At 37.0% G+C, this 24,992-nt stretch overlaps 2 protein-coding genes across 5 annotated transcripts in view; one reads left to right on the top strand and one right to left on the bottom strand.

Moving 5' to 3' along the window:
* Window positions 1-3,254, top strand: part of IFT20 (intraflagellar transport 20) — a 9,964-nt gene extending 6,710 nt beyond the window's left edge. For both annotated transcript variants that reach the window (XM_010573862.1, XM_010573861.1), the window contains one exon: window positions 442-3,254. The gene's annotated coding sequence lies outside the window, so the exon portion shown is untranslated. The remainder of the gene's footprint in view (window positions 1-441) is intronic.
* A 168-nt stretch (window positions 3,255-3,422) lies between these two features.
* NLK (nemo-like kinase) overlaps window positions 3,423-24,992 on the bottom strand; it is a 63,900-nt gene continuing 42,330 nt past the window's right edge. For 2 of the 3 annotated variants that reach the window (XM_010573864.1, XM_010573865.1), the window contains 8 exons: window positions 21,807-21,913; window positions 19,865-19,950; window positions 18,708-18,917; window positions 13,860-13,961; window positions 8,700-8,786; window positions 6,747-6,945; window positions 4,879-4,972; window positions 3,423-4,353 (listed from right to left, as the gene is read on the bottom strand). In XM_010573864.1, the coding sequence (XP_010572166.1) occupies window positions 4,299-4,353; window positions 4,879-4,972; window positions 6,747-6,945; window positions 8,700-8,786; window positions 13,860-13,961; window positions 18,708-18,917; window positions 19,865-19,950; window positions 21,807-21,913 (940 nt within the window). In that variant the 3' untranslated portion in view covers window positions 3,423-4,298. Of the gene's footprint in view, window positions 4,354-4,872; window positions 4,973-6,746; window positions 6,946-8,699; window positions 8,787-13,859; window positions 13,962-18,707; window positions 18,918-19,864; window positions 19,951-21,806; window positions 21,914-24,992 lie in introns of all 3 variants that reach the window. The other variant, XM_010573866.1, reaches the window with a different exon arrangement.

Here is a 24,992-nt window from a genome sequence, read left to right as displayed (position 1 = left end):
GGGGCGCCCGCGGCCCCCCCGCCGCGGGCGCCCCCCCGCAGTCGCCGCCCTTCCCCGCCCCCTACAGGACCGGCCCCCCCCGCCGCCGGGCCACCCCCGCCGCCCCCCGGCCACGCCCCCCGGCCGCGAAAGGCATTGAAAAGGGAGGGAGGAGGAGGAGGATGGGGCTGGGAGGGCAAGGTCCCCGTTCGAAGCAGCCCCGCACCACCGCCCCAAATCTTTTCGGGCCGAGGGACTGAAAAACGCGTTCTGCCCGCGCTCCACCCCCTCACCGCGATTTTCTGTCGTTTTTACTGACTTCTCCCCACGTCTTGGCCCAGTCCACCAGCTAGGAAAAAAGACAATTAACTTCCTCTTGTACAACCGTTTCTGACAGACTGGACTATCTACTGCAAAGGGAGGAGATTTAAATACGTCTTTTCCTCTTAATTTTGCATCTAGGATCCAGCTGGGGAGAAAACAGGTTCTTGACTCGTACCAACGCGCCTTGCATTGACGAGTCCGGCTTGACCTACAGAGCTCAAACAGCCACCACAGTGAGTTACAGCATAATCAGATAATTCAGTGGGTCTGATTCCATCCTTTATTGAGCACAGAAGTTGTCCAAGGTGTACACGCAGATTATATAGCAATTATCTGCTTGGATTCCAGTTTCCCCCATTTATCAATGTCACAAACAGTTTTAAAGTAACCATACCTGAGCAGGATTACAGAAGTACAGCGAACAGAATTTTCTATCAAGTTATACTTGACAGAAGAATTTTAAAAAGTTACAAAGAACAAACAGTTCAAGGATCTCACGATACTCCGTTACTAAAACCAATAAAGGGTAAAAAAGATGATTAGAAAAATTGCTACCCAGTAAATATTAAAACCATCTGTTCAGTCTGGTGAGCATTCAAGCACTCCCAGCAGATCAAATAGTAAAGTCCCAAACACGCCACTGATAAATCGGCTGAAGGAGAAAAGCACTTGATAACTTTCATAAATTAATTGGTTTGAATCCGTCAATGATATTTCACCATACATCAGGAAATGGATTTTAGCAACTTACTGTTCCATAGCTGAGCTTGTTTAGCTCCTTTGCATCACCTTCAAGATGTACACACAGAGAGATTAGGCCTTCTAATATCTGGATGTTCCTTTGACAATTTGTGAATAATTTTCAAGCTATTCTTTGCACTCACTACTTCTGTACTCTTCTCAAGGCACAATTAATAAAAGGAGATGCAGAAGCTATATTTAGAGAGCTTAAAACTTATGATTACAATCTGTAATTCATTTGACATTGATATCAACAAAGCTTAGAACTGATTAAAATGCAACTCTGAAAACTGCAAGCCAGATTTTAACCTCATTGGGAAAGAAAGAAGCAGCTCTCTTGATGACCTCACGTTTAGATCACTCTGAGTGTATACACGTGTGCATTCACTTTAGAAATGGAACTATCTTTGTCAAAGACAGCTCTAAAGAAGTCTCACTTTCATTGTAGTTGATTTGCATTAAACATGTAAAATGCAGTTGAGGCTACAGAAAACATTACCATAATTGTTTTTTATATATATTTGCACACACAGTTTTAGTTACACATTTGTGCCAGTTTCAGCTACTCAAGTCTGCACAGTGCCCTGCCCACATTCGTATGAAGACACCCTGAAAGGTAAATGTCCGCAAGACGTTTTATTCTTTTTATTTTTATGAACAAGATTAACCCATGGACCTCTAGCAATTAGCTCCAAAAAATACACTGACGCACAAAGTGGTCTTTGCCAGTTGTGTCATTACGTGCTCATAAACTGTGTGTCAAAATGAGAAAAGCCAGCAAGTAAACTGCCGATTTGCACTGTAGTCTTACCCTGAAGGAGAATCTAATGAGCAGACTAAGTAACAGTGGCAGTGAATCAATGGCAACTAGTTCAGCAATAGACAACCAGGAAGCAATAATGACACCACCATCACCAGTTCTAAAACATGTTAAAATTTAGCTCATAATAGTATGGAGACTTTTAAGAAGAGGTTTGAAGAAGAGGCATACACATGAGTCAGAAACAGTATCTGTGCCAGCCCTGGGAAGAGAGCACATGTTAAGAAGGGTTATCAGTTTATTTCTTGTGAGGTCCTGAGGCTTGAACTGTATAGTTCAATTTGTTTGATCTTTAAAAAGGTCATACCCATAAAACATGAACATTTTCAGCCATATTCTGCAACACCACCACATGTTGGATTCTTTGCATTAGGACTACAGAAAGCAACGAAAGCATTTCTTCTGGAAAAAATGACATGAACTTTGCAAATTAAGTAAAGTCCATCCTCAACTGTATGTTTTTCAACCTCCCAATAAAGTGCAAGTCAATTGCTTGTTTTGATTTAATCAGCAAGTTTTGCCTTTATTCAGGATCAAGCTTAAAGATTAAATGAATATTTTTTTTAAGAAGTCATATATATGTGCACATATATGCATATAGATATGTATATATGTGTGTGTATGCACGTGTGTGTAAAAAATCAAAACCATGCCCAAAACAAGATGTTACAATGTCTTTTTACTTGTATTCTTTTAGACAGTACTTAATCAAGATTGTAACAACTTATTCTTAAATAAAGGTGGGAGATCAGACAGGAAATAAAGATAACACCACTTCTTTTTCAAATGTCACATTTAATGTTTTCACCACTGTACTTCAAATCTACATTTTACAAAGTGACCAGCAAGTGTGCCACATTAACTGACCAACCTCTGAGATTTTACCTTTCATACCAGTGTCTTCTTGGGCTCTTTTAATTAAACACGTTTCTCATTCAAGTGAATTGAAATGCTTCAGTTGGTTTTATTCTCAGGAGCCTCATAAAAAACAAAGATATTGCACCATCTTTGTTCAGTTATTCAATGTTTGTCTCTTTCACAGCAAATAATTACTTCATTGAAGTTAAAACTTCCAAACATAACTTACTAATAGTCTCCAATTTCAGCTCAGATCACTCTTGATGAAAATACTCTGCTAAATACAGATAACTTACAATAACTTTAACAGTTAATTGTCCATAACAAACACCACGGTTTTTCTCCAGACCAATGCTCAAATTTTAAGACCACCCTTTAGTATTTCTTTGTACAGGTGAAAAACAGTCTTCAATTTTCTAGTCTTGTTTTAAATATAAAAGTTGGAAGGGACATTCAAGTTTCAAGTCTCCACACTGAACTTAAAAAAAAAAAAAATCATGTGGAGGTAAACAAACCAAGTTGTATACTCCAGGAGGTAGAGGCCTTCAATTTGTGTTCATATATACATATGCACAGAATTCAGTGTTCCAACAGAAAAAGAATTAGCCAAAAAGTAATAAAAGTTATTTACTACTGTGACATTTCAAGACTTCCACAGCTTTGCCTAAAGACACAAACACAATTAACATAATTCCCTATGTGCTTTTTTTTTCCTTTTCTTTTTTTTTTTTCTCTCAACTGTCCAGTGCAGGAAAAAGTTCTCACAAAATTTCACAGACCTAAAATGTGCAAGCTAGTTTCTCTCTATACAGCAATGATGTCAGGGATCTCTGAAATTAGCCCATAAATGGAATTATTTACACACATAGAAGATGCATGCTGGGGGGTTTTATGTAAGAAAGAGCAGAAAAACTTCTAATAAAAATAGATTAAATATATATATATATTTATACTGGGTAAGGAAACAGAAGTTTAGTCTCTCCTAGTCACAAACTCATTCTCTCTACTCACAACATTTGATTTTAGAACAGCACACATCACCATCACAGCTCTAGTGAGAAGCTATTTATAGGATTTGATCATCAGGTGACATGCCCACTTACTGTGGTCATTGTCATCCGATGTGACTTCATGATTGGTCGCAGTCAAGTTTTCTGTATTCCTTAGTTTTAGAAAACCCAAAATCTTCAGGAATGGCTCAATATCAAAATGTATGTCTATCTTTTTGTACAATCTCACTTCAATAAAAAAAAAAAAAAAAAAAAGGAAAAAAAAAAAAACCTCCCCGAATTTGGTTCAATTCTGTTTGTTCTGAGCTGAGCCATCACAGCTGCACTAGAATTCATAAAACACGTGCAACTCTGGGTAAAATATTTTCTTCTAAAAGCACAACCACTTTACAAGATTAAAAGTCTAGTACATTTCTAAATATTATTCATATTGTACAAGTAGTGGTTGTTAATTTAAAACTTCATTAGTAAAATTACAGTACAAGCATGATTAACCTCCAGAATTGCAAATCCCAGACTCCAGTGGAAAGCTACATTACATCTTCAGTAGTATATTATCTTCCACTTTATTCCCAAACCAGTGGAGATGGCGGCATCTCAGATGGTTGAGCAACTGTGGAACTAGAATGCAGGTGATACAGAAAATCAGTGTTCATTTGCAATAGCTAATAGACAAGAAAGTTAATGCTTGACCAGTAAGCAAACATTTCAAGGAAAACAATAAAACCCCAGCAAAACCAAACCAAAACACCCCAAGACCAACAGTCAACAACACCGACAACAAATATTTCATATACTTTATCTACTTATTTTCTTAATGATTTTTCATCTGTCATTCCTTTTAATGTTTTTACAGTGCAATTCTACAATTGAAATACACCTTGTTGACCTTTCAGTTCTAATTTTTAGTCCAACTTCTGGGCTTTTATGCAAAAATATTACTTGAAACTTTTGCGCATTTTACTTAAATTCTAGAAGAATTCATAAAAATATTTTCAAAATGTAACCATACAAGTGGTTTTTTTGCAGAAGTTATCTATGGGCCTTTCCTATTCTGAGAGACCTAGAACATAAAACATTTTGGATTGTGAATTCTGTACTACTAATAAATGTGAATTAATATCAGATGTGATTACATACAGTTACCTAATAAAGCTCTTAAAAGCAGCAGACTGAGGGTTGATGCAGAGAGGCACTCTGTTTCCTTTCTGCTGTTCCAAAATGAACTGATGAATTATTTCTGTACATAGGAGAAAAATAAAGAACATCATACCATTAACACTTTTTGCTTCAATAAAATGCATTGCAGACTGGAGGAAAACACAGCTGCCCTTCCTGAAAGTACATCTTAGTACGGATAAAAGAACTCCAGCTTCCCTACATCTAACCTGATGCCATACCTCATAGCGTAAATTCACACAGAACTCTTACATGCACACTGAAACCAATGTATATAAAATAAAACCCTAATCACCGCTATAATACTGAACTGATGATAACCAGTTGTAGATTAAATCCCAATTTTAGGGTGTAACTTTTTGAAAAACAAAGAATTCTCAACTCTCAGTTCTATCTATGACTCAGTCCGGTTTGATTCATGAATTCGGTTACTACCACCAAGCACAAAACTGCCACTTGAGATGATTAAAACAAAAACCTAAATTTTCATAAGGGAAGAGGAACTCTATGTACAGTTGCCAGACAAAACATTTTCTCATACACATGTGTGCGCGTGCACACACACACACACCCTGCCGAAAAACAGAGGCTGGAAGATTTGGCAATGGGCTGCTTCCCTATAAGCAGCAGTGATGGTTGCCAGAACGGAGCTCCATACGCCCGGATGGTACGTTAGAGGCAACATGCTGGAATCTGCATTGCTGTCAGTGTTTAGAACAACAGATTTCAGAGAAGACAGCAGATCTACGTACAGGTCTGGAAAATGATGGCCAAAGAGAGGAGGGAAATGGAAAGAATAACAGGATAAAAAGAAAACAATGTTACATGAACTTGCATGAACTATATAAATGTGAACTTCTGAATTAGAAGTTCAGGATATATCCGAAATAAGTCACGTTATCATGGCAACATCATGAGGTATTTTTGTCCCAAATGACGGAATTGTTTGTTAGAAACTATTGAGGTAACACATTTCTTCTCCCTCTCCTCCTCTTGAGTTATTCGAGCTGCCACCAAACAGAACCTAAATCCCTACTACTATTTCTCATATTGTATTGCTCTCATAAAAGGACTGCTTTCCTGATTGGATCTGCTTTCAAAAGAAACGAAGTCTATTTTACGGGTTGTTTGCTATGACGGAATCAGACTTCAAACCTCCAGTGCCACAGAACAACTGCTGGCGTTTAGTAACCACGTGCAGCAGTAGTTTCCTCTTCCAGGCACCAGGACTGACTTTCCTCATGACAGCGTGTCACGACCCAGAGCGCATCCCTCTGCATTACTGCCAGAACCGCAGAGGGGCACCAGCAACAGAGCTTACAAGAGCAGCTGCTGTAAAGGCACTTGACATGGACATTTCAGCCCGAGCAGACGGTGATAGATTAGGGGAAATGAAGCAGAAGAACTATGAGACTACTCAGCTTCAGTTACTTGATGATGCTGACCCTTTCTGCAGGACAGCTATCAAGATAACACCTCGCACCCCGAAAAGGCAACAATAGTGATTTCCCTTTCCCCCCGGTGCAATCCTTCAACAAAAGAGTGAGTGGCGTGGGGAACACTGACATCAGAGAAGAATGCTATTAAGGTTTGAAACCGATAGACTTCTGCATGTCAACTAATGCATGTGATATTATGTTATGTCAGAACATTTACAAGCAATTCTGTTCTTTTAGTGAAAAGAAATTATTTCCTGTATCTACTATGGAAAAATACCTAAAAGAAAAAAACCACCTGGGTTAGCATATGCATCCAGATCGCACATCCTAACTACATACTACGAAAGGATGGAGCAGGAAGATAAAATGCAGAGGCAAAGGTTAACTACTACTTACCTTTCACCTGCCGAACAGAACTGAGGTTCTTTTCAAAAGTGTCATCAAATTTGGGATTAGTGACGGGTTCAAAATCACTAGTATAAACTCTTCCAGTAGATGTCGAAAAACAACATTTACACATACAAGTGTGGTATCGCAACCGCCCTTCATCAAGATATGGGTGAGCTAAGGCATCCTTAGCAGATATTCTTTTGGACTGAAATATTTCATTTAAATAAAATAAAATTAAAAAAAATTAGTTAGGATATTTTCAGAGGTATTGAAACAGTCTAAAGAATACTTACTCGTCAATTAATTCTAAATTGTTTTATAAACCCCTAATCATGTTAAAGGATTAGTTCATGTCAGAAAGTGTTTCAGATCTGCAAACACTGCCACTAGGGGGAAGATTTTACTTAAAAACAAGCAGCATTGCTAAGATGACATTGAGCTTTCTGTACTGTAGCTAATGATGGAAAATGCTGCTAATATGATTTTTAGGAATATGTTTTTCAATAATTACTTTCTCCAGATAACCTTAAAATTATGACTCCTACAATAAATCAAAATAAACCCAAAGAATTTAATGTTAGCAAATACAGCATTTTGTAGCTCCATACTCTGCAAAACATTTTAATGTGTCCTTAAGTACCTCTTTAAAGTAAAACACAAATTTAAGCATCACTGGTAAGAGAGTAATTCAGGATATGGCATTGGGAGTTCTGAGAAATACTCTACACACCAAGTTTCAGAAAACAAGTGGTGAAGGAAGTGCAGGGAAGAAGGGTGTCAGAGCAATGCTTTCAATAACAAAGTCTACTTCCACATTACTGAGACTATTTTTGTGCATAACCCACGTAAAGTACTCAGTTTCTAGGTGTCCAACACCATCCAGTCCAAAAAGGAGAATACTATCTGTTTCTAAAGAATTGAAGACAGAAGTGGTACTGCAAATTCAAGGTGTAATGAAGTCCACTGTTACAGGTGAATTAAAAAAAAAAACAAACCAAAACACAAACAGAAAAGTTACTTGCTCAAAGTTACAGAGCAAAAGCAGTGGCAAAGCTTGAGGTAAAACCCAGGTGTCCCAATTCCCAGGATATTTTTTAAATGAAATTAAAAGTGTCTGTTGTAAAGGATTGTCCTGATTCTTTAAAATAATAAAACCACATTTATTTAAATGTGATTTGGGAATAATAGTATTCTAAGTGTTGAGGGAGTTAGAAAGGAAAAAAATTAAGTTTGTTTACGTGGAAGTTATGATTTAACAGTTCTATGTTTTTGTTCAGTAAAGGAATCTTAAGGTTAAAAAATTAAAATCAAAAGGTACTGCCTTCTGAATAGTTTATCAGTTACAAGCTTCCTCCTTTGCAGTTCAGTCAATCTGTCTATTTTTCATTTGAAATGTTCGGGTTTTTTCTGCAAGAATGAAATAATTAAGATCATCGTTTCAGGTATCAGATTTTCTAGTGACAATCTTGTATAGTAAGCCCAAGAGATAAAATCCAAAATCCACAGCAGCACATTTTTATTAGAAAAACAGATGCTCAGTAGGAAAAAAGATACTGTTATGTGACTGTGTGGATGCAGAATGAATTTTTTGTGTGTTGCAAGACCATGAACACCCACGTGTCTCTAATTAGAACTGCATCAAAGTATCTGATGTTCTGCTACCTACACCTAGCTAGGAAAAGATAGCATGATTCATGAACACCCTCATCTTTCTCACTTTGTCGTAGCTTTCTTCAAAAGACCACTAGATTTTAAATGCAAAACCCCCATTCCAGGGGGAAATTAATTGACCAATTAGAAGATTATACTTTTACGTCTTTTACAGACCCAAAAGTACTGAAATACAATGCAGAAGAAAATCAGTTAAAGCAGTCCTTTACTTAAAATATTCATTTAAGTAGCAGACAACAAAAACTGTTAAAACAAGAAGTATTAGGAATAATTTTAAATCATACTTACTGGATCAAAGACCAACATTCTGCAAAGGAGATGAACTGCTTCATGTGTAGCCTGACTGGAAAGTGTATATAGGACAGGAAGGGATGGCTGTAGGGCAAACAGGAGAAAGAAAAGTACAGATAGTTGTCCTGTCAGATCCATCAGCAAGAAAACACTGTTACAGCAAGCGTTATTTTATAGCCACTAAGGGCAAACTTCTTGTTAAAAAGGACATGCACTACCCAACGCTTTCCAACAAGACAATAATCACTATTGCAAAACTCAGCAATTGTAATAGAGAACTAATTGATTATTTTTTTTCCTTAGTTCTGAGGTAATCCCTGGACAAACCTATATTTTATTTATTTACTTTTCTATATAGACACTGCTTTAAGCTGTAGCTGCTCAGGGATTTGATTAACCACATCATTTCCAGTATTTCATTTTTCTGATCTCAATCACTGCCAAATTATGGATTATTTTGCTTTCCTTACCCAGGCGATCCATATCTAACTGACAGTGACATCTAGTACAATTAAAATGACCTTCAGGCATACAGCATTTTACATAGAGATAAATAGGCCAACTACCAAGGCTTGAAGGTCTGGGGGAGGGGGAAGGGGGGCTCAGTGAACCCCCCCTCGTTTTATAGCGCGGTACCCGGGGCATGAACCGCATGGTTAAAAAAAGCTGAAACAACCCCGAAGCTGGCGGTAGCATCGCAATTCTTGCTCTGGTTAGCCCCACAAAAACCAGCTCTGCAGATCATTTTCCTCCTGTATTTCCTCGTTTTGCTCACAAACACTCACAAGCATGACAGCCTGCCCATTCTGAAAGTTTCCAGTTTTAGCTGAGAGTGAAAAAACCTTGTGGTACAAATACCCCAGTAAAGACAGATTTTAAAAACTGGGGACATCCAGCCCTTTCTGGGAACATGAGCACATAACCTTCCTTACAGCTACGGATCAGGAGGCAAGCACAAATCCCCCAGCAATACGTGCTGCGGAGCACAGGGATTATACGGCTGTGGGTGTACGGACAACTCCTTCTCCAGCCTCAGCAGTGCCATCGGGCTCAACACGCAGGTAATATTTAAACAAGATTTTACTCAACATATAAACATTTGACAACTTTTAACTGCACATACTCTCTAGCCTGGAAGTCTCCTTTGACTCTGGAATTAAATGTTAACGCTAAGGTAGCAAAATGCAAAGACAACCCCCATCCCCAGGTTCCTAACACGTGGGAAGAAGTACTGCCTTCGGGCAAGTTGCCCAAAATGAAGAAAATAAATCAACAATAATGCTAATGTTATATGCCATTCATTTTAAAGCATTAGCTATATCCCAGACTCTGGAATGAGCTTCAAAGATATTTTTTTTTTAAAGCCACAACAATGTCAGTTTCCAAAATCAAGTAAAATATTTTCCTGCTTAATTGACATTATTCCTATTTAGCTTAAGGAACGGCAGTAGACTGCACTACAGTTAGTCTTCAAAGTAAATAAAGTGTTGTAAAACAAGTGAACAGTTACTCCTCTCAAGTGAAGGGGAAAAAACGAAAAAAAAAAAAAAAGAGTAAGATGGGGGAAAGGAAGTCTCCATTTTCACACTTAGAAGAAAGCAAAACCACAAACCTATTGAAAAAAGAAATCAAAATCCCCAACCAAAGAAAAAAAGGACCCCATAGATATTAGGCCAGGCACTGCTGCAAAGAACACTCCTAAAATTTCTTTTTTTTTTATTTTATTTAAAAAGGAAATAAACCATCACATATGCATGCAGCCACACACACACCTTTGCATTCTTCCCATGAAAATTCAAATAGCATTCATATTGGCTAGTGAATGCAGGTGTTGGGAAGAGCCATTAGGGCAGGAAGAATTATACAGAGTGCTTCACTAGCGTGTGTGATTAATTACTGTTGAGATGTGGGAAGAATATACTAGCCGGCTGACAAAAATGACTAAAACATTCTGCCTAAAATATAACAAATCAATTGAAAGCTAGCTAGCATATTTATGGGACAATATTCACTGACAAACTTTGCATGGATCCGTGGCATTTCCAGAACTGCATTAACTCTACACAGACTTTTAACTGGTATGCAATGCTAATATTTGGCAGGCATCTGTTGCTGCTACCTGTTTAGCAAAACAAATGAACAGAAGTTTTTTAGTTGCTGTAAATGTCAGTATATATAAAAATTACACTTCCACGGTGACATCATTCCAAGTTATCCCTGAACTACCAAACACAGCACTAAGCACTTCTCGGCCTTAGTTTTTAAGTTCAGTCTATAGACCGCAAAAGCTATAATATAGCTATAAAGCTATAATATTTGGTAACTTCATATGATTTTTCTAATTATTAAGTACCATCTACAGAAAAAAGCACTGTCATCCAAGCAGTGTGATTAACTAGGTTTCATCTCTATACTGGGGCAGAAAGATATGATTACATTCCTTACTTATGGAAGCTGTGGCATCCAATACAAATGAAGGATGCACTTTTTTTTGCTGCATTTATGCCCTTTGTCTGCAGTTACTATTCCAGGATCATCTGGTTATATACGGCTTTTGAGGACAGCATTTTCTCGGCAAACTGCACTCAGGTCCACAACTAGAGATCTGAAACAGTCCTGACGAGTACTAGCAAGGGCGGGAGAAATTGCTAAAAACTGAACTGCTGTAAGATTCGATTATCATGGAGTCAATGATCAGGTCTTTTAACAAGTAAGGTGCATCATACTAGATCTCTCTCTTCCACAACCGAGAATGCAAGGACCACAACAGGGAGGGAACTCCAACACATTTTACTTTTGTAAGTGGGTCAGCACATGGCTGCCAGTGAGGTCCAAACCACTCCTTACTGTACACTGGGAATATGGGAGGAGACACTCTTCCTAGGGCTGCCAGTTAAGCGACTTTATCAATTCACTTTAGTTTGAAGTAAAATTTTTAAATACAAAACTGACAAAGAAGTCTACATAGTATGTAAATTTTCATTATGCCAACACACAGTGGGGTGGTCTTTTTTTTAATCAGAAACTTCACGCATTGATCTATTTTTACATAAAGCAGCAAAACGCTTTACCCCTTAACTCCTACTATGCTCACCTACATCGATTAAAAATAGTTTGTGTGACAAAGTAATCACCAGTTTCTAACTTGGTTTTCTCTCCCTATTAATCTAATTAAGAAACTGGTAACATTTAGCTATTTATAACCAGCAAAATCTCCACTTTATAAGATGAAAAGCCATGAATTTGCATTCAGACATGAAGTGTGCTTGAAGCTGAAAACAGAGAAATATCATTAAAGAAATGAACTAGATGCACTGTAACCCCCTATTTCCAAGTTGCAAATGAGCACGCCAGCTCCAGAGACTGTTCAGCTTCTGTGGCACTCCATGAAAAATGAATGTTGTTTTCCTCAACAGACACAAAACTAACTGCTTATAGTTTATTTCCTATGACTTGGTGGCTATAGGACATTAAATCTGTATTGGAAACATTTGATAGCATTTCACCTCACTTGCTTTTCAGTATTCCCATCATTCAGTGGGTCAAGAGACACAGTTTCAGAGGCTTGTACAAGAATAGCCTTAGAACTGGGATTAGAAAATCAGAAGACATTCTTGTACCTATCTCAGTTCTTGATAAAACATCCTGGTTTAACAAACTGAACAAGGCTAACAAATAAATTTCAGAGTTCTTGCTTACTACTACTAAGAGCACAACTACTGCACTTTGGAAATGTCACGTGATTATCAAATTAACAGAATTTAAAACCAATGTATTCTATAAAGTATCTGGATGTATTTGTATACTGTTACATATTTTTATATATAAAGTACAGTGATGTATTTCTCCCAGCTTCAATCACTATTGAACTTTTTTTTTTTTTAAAAACATCTTAAAAATTGGAAGTGCAGGACTACATGCTTAAAAGTTACAACTCTTCTAGCACGTGATAGCAAAAAAATAGACTTGATTTGTTTTAAAGCTGGTAGAGAAAGTCTTAAGGAAATCCTCCTATTATTAATGTTAAAAGAAAAAAAAATACTGTCATAAAATGGAATAGAGACAACCTGATGTAGTGAATCAAAAGTGCCAAGGAGGCAGAACTCCCACATGTTAATAATACAGCAGAATATATATTCAGTGCTCATTTCTATGGTAACTACTATTATGGTGAGTAGACATTTGAGAAATTACTTCAACATGCAGAAAATAAAGATGCAAACTTAACTACTGGAAAGATCTGATGTATTAACATGTACAGGTTATTAATTTTGTTAATTTTTACTATCTAACAATCATAAAAATGGCTACATTGGATGGACATACTGCTTTATTACTGCACTATGGATTCCTGCATAAGCATTTCTTTGTATCTATTAACAGTAACTTTCATTTGCCCTTTTTATTGTCCAGTCAGCATAATGACATCATCCGACCTTTTTTCCTCTGGTTTGTTTGTGTGGTTTTTTTTTTTTAAATTAACTTTACTTCAGTTATGTTGAATGTTGTATCTCAGTTTTCAATATCTTGTTAAACCTTTCACAAACAGCTCGGGTCACTGCACAGATGTGTGAGGGGACCCTTTGGTGATGAGCTGCTGGACTGTTCTGTTTACGGATCTGGATAACGGGTGATTTCCACTTCCTAACACTCTCGATCCTGTCAGTACAGGAGTCCCTCCAGGGCTTTCTGAACTATACTGTCAATTTTAATTTATGTTTCTTGCCAATATTATCACTTAAATTTAACATCTTCCTTCAAAATAGCTATCAAAAACTGTCGCTTCAAAAAATGAGACTTTCACCTGTGTCAACAAGACAAACAATACATACATGAGAGGCCAGAAATGCACTTTACTAGTGAAAAACCACCTTGTCTCAACAGTAGTTTGAATAACTGCACCATTAACCCATGCCACTGCAACACCACAACCACCTTTGCTAAACTTAACCCTGTTTTCAGGTGGAGACAACTCTGAGATTAAATATCCAAACAAAGTATTTATGAACAAACATGCCATGAGAATTTAATCAAGACGTGAAACACTGCAATGATACAGCAGTAGTATCCTGAACAGAGGAAATCCTAACTTATGGGGGCCAACTGAAGGATTGTCTTGACCAAGCGTAAAAAAAGGCCAGCAATCTCCAGCTATACCTGTTTATGAGGACCCCTGAGTATATGTGCCTTGGCGCCTTCACAAGCCGTCCTCATTGCTTCCAGCGACGGTGTTCCCAACAGGTCTGTAATCAAATCCAACTGTAGGTATAGAAAATACAAATTTGAGGTTTTAGACATATATTAATACATTTCACCACGACAGCAGATTCTTAAGCTAACGTAAATTACATTTAAGATATGAATCAGTTCAATACCACTATTTTATGGATAGTAAATTACAAATATTAACATATACATTTAGTAGATAGCAAATACAAACATTTGTAATTGCACTGAAAAAGCCCTAACACAAGCTGATTTTCAAGTTTGGGAGGTTTTTTTGTTTATAGGTTTAATAAAATATTTTATTGCAATTTAAAAGTCAATTTTACATCATTAAGAAAATCAAGTACTCTTAATGGTGCGTTACTAATTCTAAAACCCAAATATCCTCAATTGAATGTCAGCATTGCATACCAATATACCACACAAAATTACTCCAAAAAAACAGGTCAACTACTACTTTACACAAAATATTTTGCCATCAGCAGGAATAAAACTATAGAAAATGGAAAAAAAAAAACCCTCAGAACTACAGCGCAAACTTGCTATATTAAAAAAAGAATAAAATCTGTCTAGCACCAGAGGAAGGCAAAGGAGTGGTGCTGGTTACAAGAAAAATAAAAGCTACCTAAAAAAGAGCAAAGATGATGCCGTGTTTAAAACTGGTCTCAACTTTAAACGAAATGACATTTCATTCACCTTTTTCTTTTTGGAAAGCAACAGACAAGCTTTCACCTTACCTCTACAAAAGTGTGTGCATATACTCCTTTAGTGAATGAAAACAAACAAAAAACCCCTCTGTATAAGTCAAGCAAAATAAAAAAAAAGTCTTGTCAGTGGTGAGATCAGCACCCTGGTTCCAAGTGTTCCCTTGTGACCACCATCCACCCGCGCTAACGAGCAACCGCAGAGCTCTCCTCTGAGAATAAACCCATTATCATCATTATACAGGCCTTGTATGCATGAAAATCACCCACTGACTGTTGGTATAACATTTGTGAAATGTGATTGCTGTTTACACACCGAACTGTGTAACTCTTCAATTGGTGTGTTCTCTCCATCTTTCCCCCCTCTCCAGCAGAAGCACTAGTCTGCCCAGCGCCTCGAGGTACACGCAAGGTCGTAAATTGGTACCGAACATGTGTCCTCCCGTTTGCCTTGGCACCCTGTGGCCAGGGCTAGCGTAACTTCATAGAGGAGTGACAGCAAGCACCTACGTTTGCAGGGAGATGGAAAACCAGGCAGGAAAAAAAATCCTAAACCTTGAGGTTTTTAGATGTGGAAAATAGATAATTGAGAAACAGACACATGGAGCTGATATAATAAAAGATCAATGTGTTTACAAAATAGAAAAAGTAATATGATAAATTATACCAGCGTATCAAGGAATGTAGACTGAATAAACACCTGTCTTTTTCGGCCAACTACTCCTGAAGCACTCAGCAATTACATGTTAATATACGTTTATATCTATACATATAGATATGGATATAAATAAACACACTTTATTCTAATGGTTACAAGAAAGAACACTGAAAACATTTTTCATAAAGATCTCCTGGAAGTTCATGTTTAACATCTCTCAAGATACAAATTGTCTTGTCTTAGCCCATACATTTCCAATACACTCACAGTAGAGTTTTGTTAAGAGGTTTGATTTCATTTATCTAGATGCATGTCATCAGTCACTAAACATATTTTTCTCTAGTATTACAAAATATATTTTGAAATTTTAGCGCAAAAATAGAAAAAATGTTACAAAACATTAATTTGAATTCAACTGACCTCATTTGCATGAATTGCAAGTCTTTCAGGTATATACAGTGAATCTACATTATTACATTGTAATTATTATTATTTTAGGTCAGAAGGAGAAATGCACTTTCAAAGCTAACTTCTCATCTGCTGCTTGCTGTTTGCACCGAGCGTCCCGGAGCACAGGCACTTTTAGATAAGGCTAACTGGGGGATGCATTCATGAGAACATCTAAATGTACTTCAGCTGACAGTGGGCATCCAGCCTGCGCAACCAGACCAGCCCACTCCAAAGCACATCTCCACTCTGAATTGTGGAAAACGGGGGTGTCAGGTCCTCAGCACCGACCACCTCGCTCTTCAAATCCCCCCCTGCTGGTATGCACTAATTGCTCAAGTAAACATTGCTGAAGTCAGACATACAAAAGCGGTACCCAGCAACAAGCACACCCTTGGTAGGCTGATGTGTGAAACAGCAAGCCTCTCCTCCCTGCCTGTGCACACGCGTGCTGTCATGTCAAAGGCTGGCGGCACAACATGCCAGAGATGCAACTTCACATACGTGCTACAGCTAATGGGAAATGGCTATGCTCGGCTGGCAGTATCTGCCCGGTTCTCCTTTCTCCCTGACAGTCTGATCCTTCCGAATGGATTCTGCTTACTGTCTCAGGCATGCGACCAGTTATCTTTAAGGAGGATTGTGTAATAATCAGCAAAATCAGACTGGAGGAACTGGCTAACCTAGGAAGGTGGTTAAAACTTAGCACTCTATCACCTGCCTTTGACAAAACAGTGTGCAGACTAGTCTTTAAAGCAAGCAGAGAAAGGCATTTGCTCCCACAGATAGTCAGAAAGTCAGAGATTACCCTTCCTGTACCACAGATGCATTAAAAGATAAAATTAAATGTCTTAAAAGTTTCTGAACATATAGGTAAAAATAACTTATATTTGCACCTTTAAAAATGCATTTTTAAACAAACATAGAAAGATTGTATCATACAAAAATGCTAACTATGCTAAATAGTATCAGTAAAAAGCAAAAATAGGAGGTGTTAGGAAATACTATATTTTAAAGTGTTTCTGATTATCTAAGTCTCAGTATAGATTATCTCATTTCTTACCTTTGTAAGAAATCCCACAAAATCCTTAGCAAAAGTTAGCTATTATAACTCGAGTAAGCAACTTAGATATATTCATCACTTTCACCATGATACTTTCCAAAGTTTAAAATACCAAAATCACCAGTTCCAGTCTGGTTTATAATCTAAAGCTTTATTCACTTTCTTCATCATGGATTTGAGTTAAAAATTCCAGTACAGTCAGTTTTAAAATGATCTCTTCCCTGGTTTTTCTACCAGGAAAACTTTAGCCTGATGATGGCTATCGTGACATAAGAAAGTTTTTGCTGTCCTGGCTCACTCCCCTGGGTGCATGGGATAACCACTGTTGGTATGCAGTCCACACTAAGGGGTACGGCACAGATATAAGGAAAGACCATGACATTGACTAGCCCAAGGCACTTGTATAGACTCTATCCACCTTTGAATAGCACTGAGTTGCTCTGAACGTAATTGAAATATATATGGCGATTACTTCTTAAACCATTCTACTGCACAGGGATCATAAAAGATCTAGGAACTCGTATGTAACTTTATGCAACTTTTCAATCAAATAAACTGAACGCCACCCAAAAAAACGCCACCCCATAATGCTATTCTAGAGTTATTTGATGATGAATGTCTTTGCACTTTAAATTTCAAGAAGCCAAGAAGCCAATAGCCAAGGCTATTAAAATCACATATATGATTATCTTCAGTGCAGCAAAAGTTCAAAGATTAGAAAACAGGAGATCATAAATATTTTTGAGACTGCAACAGAATAGCGGTCAATTTAAGTAGTAGTTCTGATTACATGACTGCTTTTCTCCTCTGCTGTCTCTTCGCAAGGGTAAGAGAGAGGTGTATTTTGGGAGGAAGTCTACCTTTTGTGATCATACAAGGTGTCAGTGCTGCCTAGAATAACTAGCAAGTCCCTGCTTGGGAGCACTACTGCAGTGACGTGATAGGTACCACTGAACAGGACACTGCATTAAAAAAAATAAATATACACAACACAATAACAGTTTAAATATACAAATGTTGAAAACAGCATGCTAATGTGAATATCTCTCAAACCCGTGAAAATGCTATCTGCATAAACAAACAAGAAAAGTATAGATTTTGGAATGTCACCTTTAACAAAAGTTTGGAATGTGTTTTTACTTCTTGTCAATCAATATATGTAATGTCACAATTTCAATACTATGCAGTTTCTAATCTATAGATGAATACTAGCAACATTGAAGATAAACATTTTATATCAGCACATCTTGTTCCTTCTTTTAGGAGTATAAATGCATCCATCTCTAATATCTTGCTGCAGACATAATTTTCTATCTAGTGGAAAAATAGCACTTCAAGATTATTACAGATATATGTATATTATATTAGCTTGCTTACTGTTGGAATGGTGATGAAGTACTCTGGTACATGTCATGTTTTTATACTTAGCCACAGCTATACAACATAAAAAAGTATTCAATACCTTCTTACACACTTGACCTTTACTAAAATGAAGCAGTCTGAACAATACTACTAATTGGCAGTTTAAATAGTTAGAGTGCCAATACTGTATCTCCAGTTATATCTTGACAGAAAACGTACTACTTTCTCATATCAGTTGTTACAAAAAGCTTGATCCCAGTTATATCACCTTTACCTTATCTCAGTAAAATGCTACAGCAGGCTTTGGTACTGCAGCAGATTACAGGGGATTACAAAAAAATACACATTTCAAAAGCTAACATTAATAACTGCTACTTTTAATACTGTCTGGAAGCTATCATTTCAGTGTTTCAAAGTAGCTTGGTTTTTTGCCCGTGTGTAAACCAAGCAAAACAAAAGCAAGTTTGAGGTTCAAAATGCATCAGTATAACTGATTCCATGAAATTATGCAGTAGAAAAATTTTTAAAGGGAAATTTAATTATACCTGCTGTATGGGACTCTGTGCCTGAAACAATATTCTTCGCCCAAGTAATTCTGCAAAGATACAGCCTACAGACCAGATGTCAATAGCATTGCTGTAGTGACGGCTGCCCATCAGGATTTCTGGAGCTCGATAATACTGAGTGACAACTTCCTGAGTCATGTGACGAGATTCATCTAATTCTTCCACCCTGGCCAATCCAAAATCACAAATCTAAATTGAGAAGGTAAATAAAAAAATTAAAATAACCAAAACACTTAATGCATTTCAAATAGGTAACCTTCTGGTAATGAAGCAGGAAATTCCAAACCAGCATTTAAATAAATCAGATAATCTGCTGTAACTGCATAAGCAAAGGGAAAGGGGAATAGGAAGAAATTATGCTACTTTATTCCACATCCATTTGAACTTTCTACAATTTTATTTGAAATCACAGTACATTTTTAGTTGGCATTACAATATCTATAACCTAAAAGATTAAAAAAAAAATTTGCACTAAAAAAAAAAAACCAAAACATGTTGCCAACCTCTCAGTACAGAATATTTCATCCCAAACCAGATTTCATTTGTTCATGATATGCCTCAAAATGTTACAGAAAGATTCAGTCTTCTACTCACTTTGGCTTTGAGAATTTTTTAAAATTTCTTGAACCGGAAGGGTTAAGAGAACAGACCAAAACTTTCACAATTAGAATGGTTAGCAAATCAGGGTAAACAAAACTTAATTTTTTTATATTTGGCATAGCTATACAACACGCCTAAGCCCTCCAAAATTTCATATGTCTAAGAAGTTAATGGAAGAGTCTTGGGCATTCGGTATGGTCTTTACTTTGTCTAGCACACTGAATACTAACATTGCGATATACCTGAAGAAACTGTCTGCCTTTCTCAACTGCTAAGGGCACAAGAGATCCCAGGCAAGTCAAACAAAAGAGTCATGCCTATCTTGCTTTAATAGATTTGGGGAGAGATAGGGAGAAAAGGGGAAAGGAAGATGTTTGTTTCATTTATAATTTTTAAAGAACCCAAGGGATTTTTTTCTTTCAAAATGACTTTCAGGAAAAGTGTTCATATTAAATGTTTTTGTTTAAAAAAAATAACAATTGATTTATAATGAACAGCATATACATATGTACATTTTCAATAAATTTAAGTAGCACCTTAAGAACACAGTTGCTGTTCACAAGTAGGTTCCCTGGTTTAATGTCTCGATGTAAAATGCCAGCAGAATGTAGATATTTCAGACCTGAAATATTAAATGAAATTAAAATAAATACCTTTTTTCCTTTTAAAAGACTTTTAAGGCTGACAACATTTTCCTGGAAAGTCTTGCAACTCCTGATCAGCAGAGGCTTTGCCATTGGCTCATTTTTTATATGATTCTAACTTCCAGTCTCTAGTATACACTCAGTCACTCAATGAAAGGATAAAACTTTTGGAATATACAAACTAGACAGAGCAAGTAATTTAAATAGCCTTTTTTTTTGAAAAAAAGAACAAACCAAAAAAAACCCCAAAACATCATCTCCATGGTTATGACATGGATACTCTGCTAACCACAACACTGGAATATTGACATATACCTCTTAATGCTCTGTTTCCCAGTAACAATTTTAACTTCTGCAGCACTAAAATTTGACTCAACAATTTCCTAGGTAACAGCTGCACTTCAGAAACAAACTCAGATTAAACCCAAGCTAATTTGCATTTTTTTTTTTATCACTTTTCTCAAACTAAAACCTCATAAGCCAGCAGCAGATAATGTAAAACAAGGCTAAGAGAATACAGACCTGAATTACAGTAAAGCCTAAGCCCTTTTCTTAACTTTATTGGTGCAAAAATTCAAAGTTAGAGCTTATGAACTTAGGACATCTGGTCACAGCTATTGGGGACGTTTCTAACATTTAGGAAAGACAGACAACCTATGCTGCCTGTGTGCTTTTGCTGTTCCTGAAGCTATAATTCTGATCTTTTTAAGAAAATGAAAGTAATGCAGAAAGCACCTCACTAAAAAGCACAGTGGAAGAAAGTATACCAACATGAAGTTGTTTATGCACATGAACTACAACAGTAGACAAAGCATGGAAAGTGGAAAAATGGCCATAATTCAAGTAGGGTCAGATAGAGCAAAAATAAAGAATAGCATTAAACTGGGGAACACTAAGCGCTTAGGTCAAATGCCTGGGCAAATGGAATGAGAATTGAAATAACTCTTGAACAAACTTTAACTGACAGTTTTGCATTGCCATTTGGATAAAAATTACAGTTTTGAGTGTTCCCCCAGTTATCAAACTCAGTAATCACAGAGGCACAAATGCCTTTTGTCCTTTAGGAGTATAAATCTTTTCTCTAGCACAACAGGTACCTGGAATAGCCCATACTAATTCTGGATATAATTTATATTTCTTTGCTCTGCTCTTTATGAATACATTCTACTATTTATTTACTACCAGATAAAATCGACTGTTTACTTTCAGCTTATTCCAGTGAAAATACTCAAATAAAGCCAACGGAAAAGCAACTGGACTAACACTGATCAGATGTTCAAAAGACAAGCACAATAATCTCATTTCTTGGATAAAAGTTTCCAAATGGACTAAAAAAAAATAATCAAGTTTAAAATTACTATTATGGTAATTGTTTTAGCTAAAAATCAAACTTTAGTGGACTGTTCCATAAAAATTTAAACCAGACTGTTGTCTAGAATACCTGAAGTGGGTATAGTTACACATATTGACCAATTTGGCTCAGTTTAGGTGTACCAATTTGGCTGTACCTTGATTCAAAAAGCATTGGAGGACTGTTAAAACACACCCCCCCGCCCCCCTTAAGACTCTCACAGTCCATTGAAAAAGCTTTTGCAGCTGAAGCATAAGTCTTGCCATCTTTACCCATGACTGTGATGGAAGGCAGCAGGGCTGCCATATTCTTATAACTAGAATAATTAATGTTTGCTATTCATTCATAATATGAAATTAAAAGAACAAGTTTCCATGGGAAACTTATTCAAGATGAGGATGTCTTGAGAATAAACATTAAGAAACAGAAAAAAAAATACTACTACTACATAATTTTCATTAAATTTAAAAGAAGAAAAATTACCTCTCAAAATCTGGTAAAGAAAAACTTTGACATGATCCGAGCTGAGTGGCTGAGGAGAGACGATAATCTTATGGAGGTCACTCTGCATCAATTCAGTGACAACATATCTTCAATTTATTAGTTAAGGCAAAAGCAGAAAGTCCAGCACATAATTTCTTGAAACATTTACTCTAACTCCTAGGAATTTGAGCTCTTACAGGTCAGAGCTATCAAGTAAAAAAGAACAAAGCTTCTTCAGAGGTCAAGTCTCCAGACTCTTACAAGAATGAAAATAAAAAAATGGGTTGTGAAAGAAAACAGATTACTCAATAAAGTAGCGTTTGCATTAAGGTAGTTGTTACAAAATTATTCCAAAGTCAAATTACGACTCAGAAAATAAAATAAAGTTTTAATATAATTAATGGCATCTTGAAACCTTTACATTTTTCCTTAAGATTGGTAAGACACAAATTAAAAACAACTAAAGTAGCATCTTCATAGTGGACATACATCAACATGGTTTAACCACAAAAACTGGCAAGTGCAAGCCTGTGAAAGTCAGTTATCAAAAGTACCTTACAGGTTGCTACGCGATCAGTAATACAGACTTTTAAAAATACATATGCTTCTCTAAACCTACCCAGTACCTACTATTTTACCTTCTCAAGCATCATATACACATGCATACAAATCCCAGTCATAAAACCTCTTCTGAGTTATAACAGGAGAAGAAAAAAAACCACCCAAACTTCTGTCTGGAGGAAAAACTTAAAAAAAAGAAACCACTATTTCACATACTCATAGACATGCAGAACACAGCAATAGTCATGCTCACTGATAATTTGCACAAATACTTGAAGATACGAAGAGCTGTATACGCTGTGGCTTATACAAAGGTAAGGTGTGGATTAAGAAGGGTATTTTATTTATTCAGGAAGCACTAAAAGTACAATGTTTCAAAAATGAAGAAATATGGAAGACACAAGCAGCATATCTTAACCCCCAAAATCAATATCAAAGCGTCAATTTCCTGAATACGTTAAAGTAATGAAAAACATGCAAAAATCATTACAATAAATACTTGGGGTACTACAGACATATGCTGCCCGTGAGTTGTACAGGGCAGTTAGCAACAGACAGCTTCTACTGCGGCCAGCGATGAAGAGCCTACCGAGTTGCTGTACCAAGAAGCTGTCTCTGCTGTACTCCGCTTCATTCACTAACAACACTGGTAAGTTAAGTTTTGATTTTGGAGCTGTGGTTCAGAACAGAGTTTAAAGCAAAACCACAGCACCTCAGCTTTCAAGAAGGATTGAACTTGCAGTACTGAGAATTTTCAACTTTTACAACAAACAAGCTTGATAATTAAGAAATTACTGCTTTAAAAGATACCTTTAGCAGTCACATTTGAAATGAAAATCTCTGATATTACTATGTTTGTGGCTGAAGAAGGTAAAACACAGTAGCCATATGTTAACTGAACTGCTTTCAAATGTCTCACTGAGACCCCTGCATTAGGCATTAAACATTGCGAGTCACACCAAGCCCTGCAATGTTCAAAACAGACAAAAATGCGGCAGAGAGGTGGCGCGCACTGCCAAGGTCATGCAAAAGATCAAGGAGAGAGTTAGAAATAAAAACTGCACCTCCTGGGTCCCAGTCTATATCTCCCTTGGTGTACCAAGTTCATTCACAGTTCAAGGTAAAGCAGTAGTCAGCTCTCAGCCTTCCAAAAATACAAACCGATCAGCTGTAAGAAGCAGCAGCAGCAGCTCAGCTGCCCTCCTCTGAACACTGGAGCGCGTACAGGTTTACCTGCTGCTCTGCAGAAAGAAGCAGGGTTTTTCCGTGCGCAAGGAAGTTACACGCTTCAGTTCTACTTGTCCTCCGCATCTGCCATGCACGAGCTCCGGTAACTTCATGAACTCACCGACCTGGTGGTGGTATTTTTACAAGTGTGCCGTCCTGACCTCTCCTCTGAAAGCAAAGCTAACTAGGTCAACGTTGAGGGTTTTGTTTTGTTTTGTTTTTAAATCTCACCATTATCCTGTAGGAGCCCATCAGTTGGTTCAATGCTCTTTATAACCAGCTCTGCTACATATCAAGTCTGAAATATAATAGCAAACCCTGACTTCAATTAAGATATTTATCTCTCAGCAACACAGTAAGCAAGTCAGCTTCAGCAGAAACTTCTACTTGTTCTTACCATTATCACCAATTAATTGGCACAGGTCAAGTTGCACTTATAACAATCTAGAGAAAACTTACATTTTCTTTCATCTCCACCTATTCAATGTTCTCCTTCCATCTGTTGATCTGCAAACCCTATCCAGCGAAATCCTCATCAGCCAAATTGTTCATCTGCCATCAGCACACCACATAAAAAATAATTTTATAAATTAAATATTGCTAACTTTTTGACCAAAAAAACCCCCAAATTAAAATTGCATTCATAAAGAATTCAAAGAAAAAACCTAGCCCTGCAGCACTATAATTTCTTGTCCTCTAATATTCCTTTTTCTTTTGCAAACGCCCTCTTAAATATTTAGGCCAGCCTTTTAAAATTTGGTTTTTACCTTATGGCTGCAACAAATCTTTACATTTCATTTTTAATGTAAAATATATACAAAAAAATCCAAAAGCATTACTCTGCACTTTATTATGATAAGATTTTTGTTTTGCTACGCCACAAATCCTCCTAAATCTCAATCCCGAGCATAATGTCTCCCAGATGTCTCAACTAGTTGCCATGCCAACTAAAGCAGCTTAAATTAAATGAGGGCCTGAAATGGCACCTGCACCACTCCAGGTCTGTTGCGCATTAAATAAAGCTCTCTTGACAGGGGCTCAGAGGTGCCATTAACTTGAACAGCAGCTATCTGATTATTGTCTCTAGATAATTTAATGAGGGTCTCTAAATAAGAGCAAAAGCAGCACTTGCTTGATGTTCCTGCCTTTTACAAACGTGGCAGCTTCTTAAACAGCTGGTACCCAAGCGGGTCAATGACTTTACTCCGGCCAGTACTATAAATGTTTAGCAAAAACAAACTACAAAAACCCTACGGGATTTCAATCAACTATTCAAACAGGTACCTGCAATTTTCTTTTTTAAGTCGAACCATAAAATATGCTGGCTACGAGATGGTCACTGGAGCTGTAATATGCAGCTAAGCTGAACATTACTACCAGATAAAAATTGCTACTGAC

The sequence above is a fragment of the Haliaeetus leucocephalus genome, unplaced genomic scaffold (assembly GCF_000737465.1).
Source record: "Haliaeetus leucocephalus isolate CR32 unplaced genomic scaffold, Haliaeetus_leucocephalus-4.0 Scaffold395, whole genome shotgun sequence".
NCBI lineage: Eukaryota > Metazoa > Chordata > Aves > Accipitriformes > Accipitridae > Haliaeetus > Haliaeetus leucocephalus.
The sequence above is the reverse complement of the archived record's forward strand: the minus strand, read 5'-3'. Positions and strand labels throughout refer to the sequence as shown.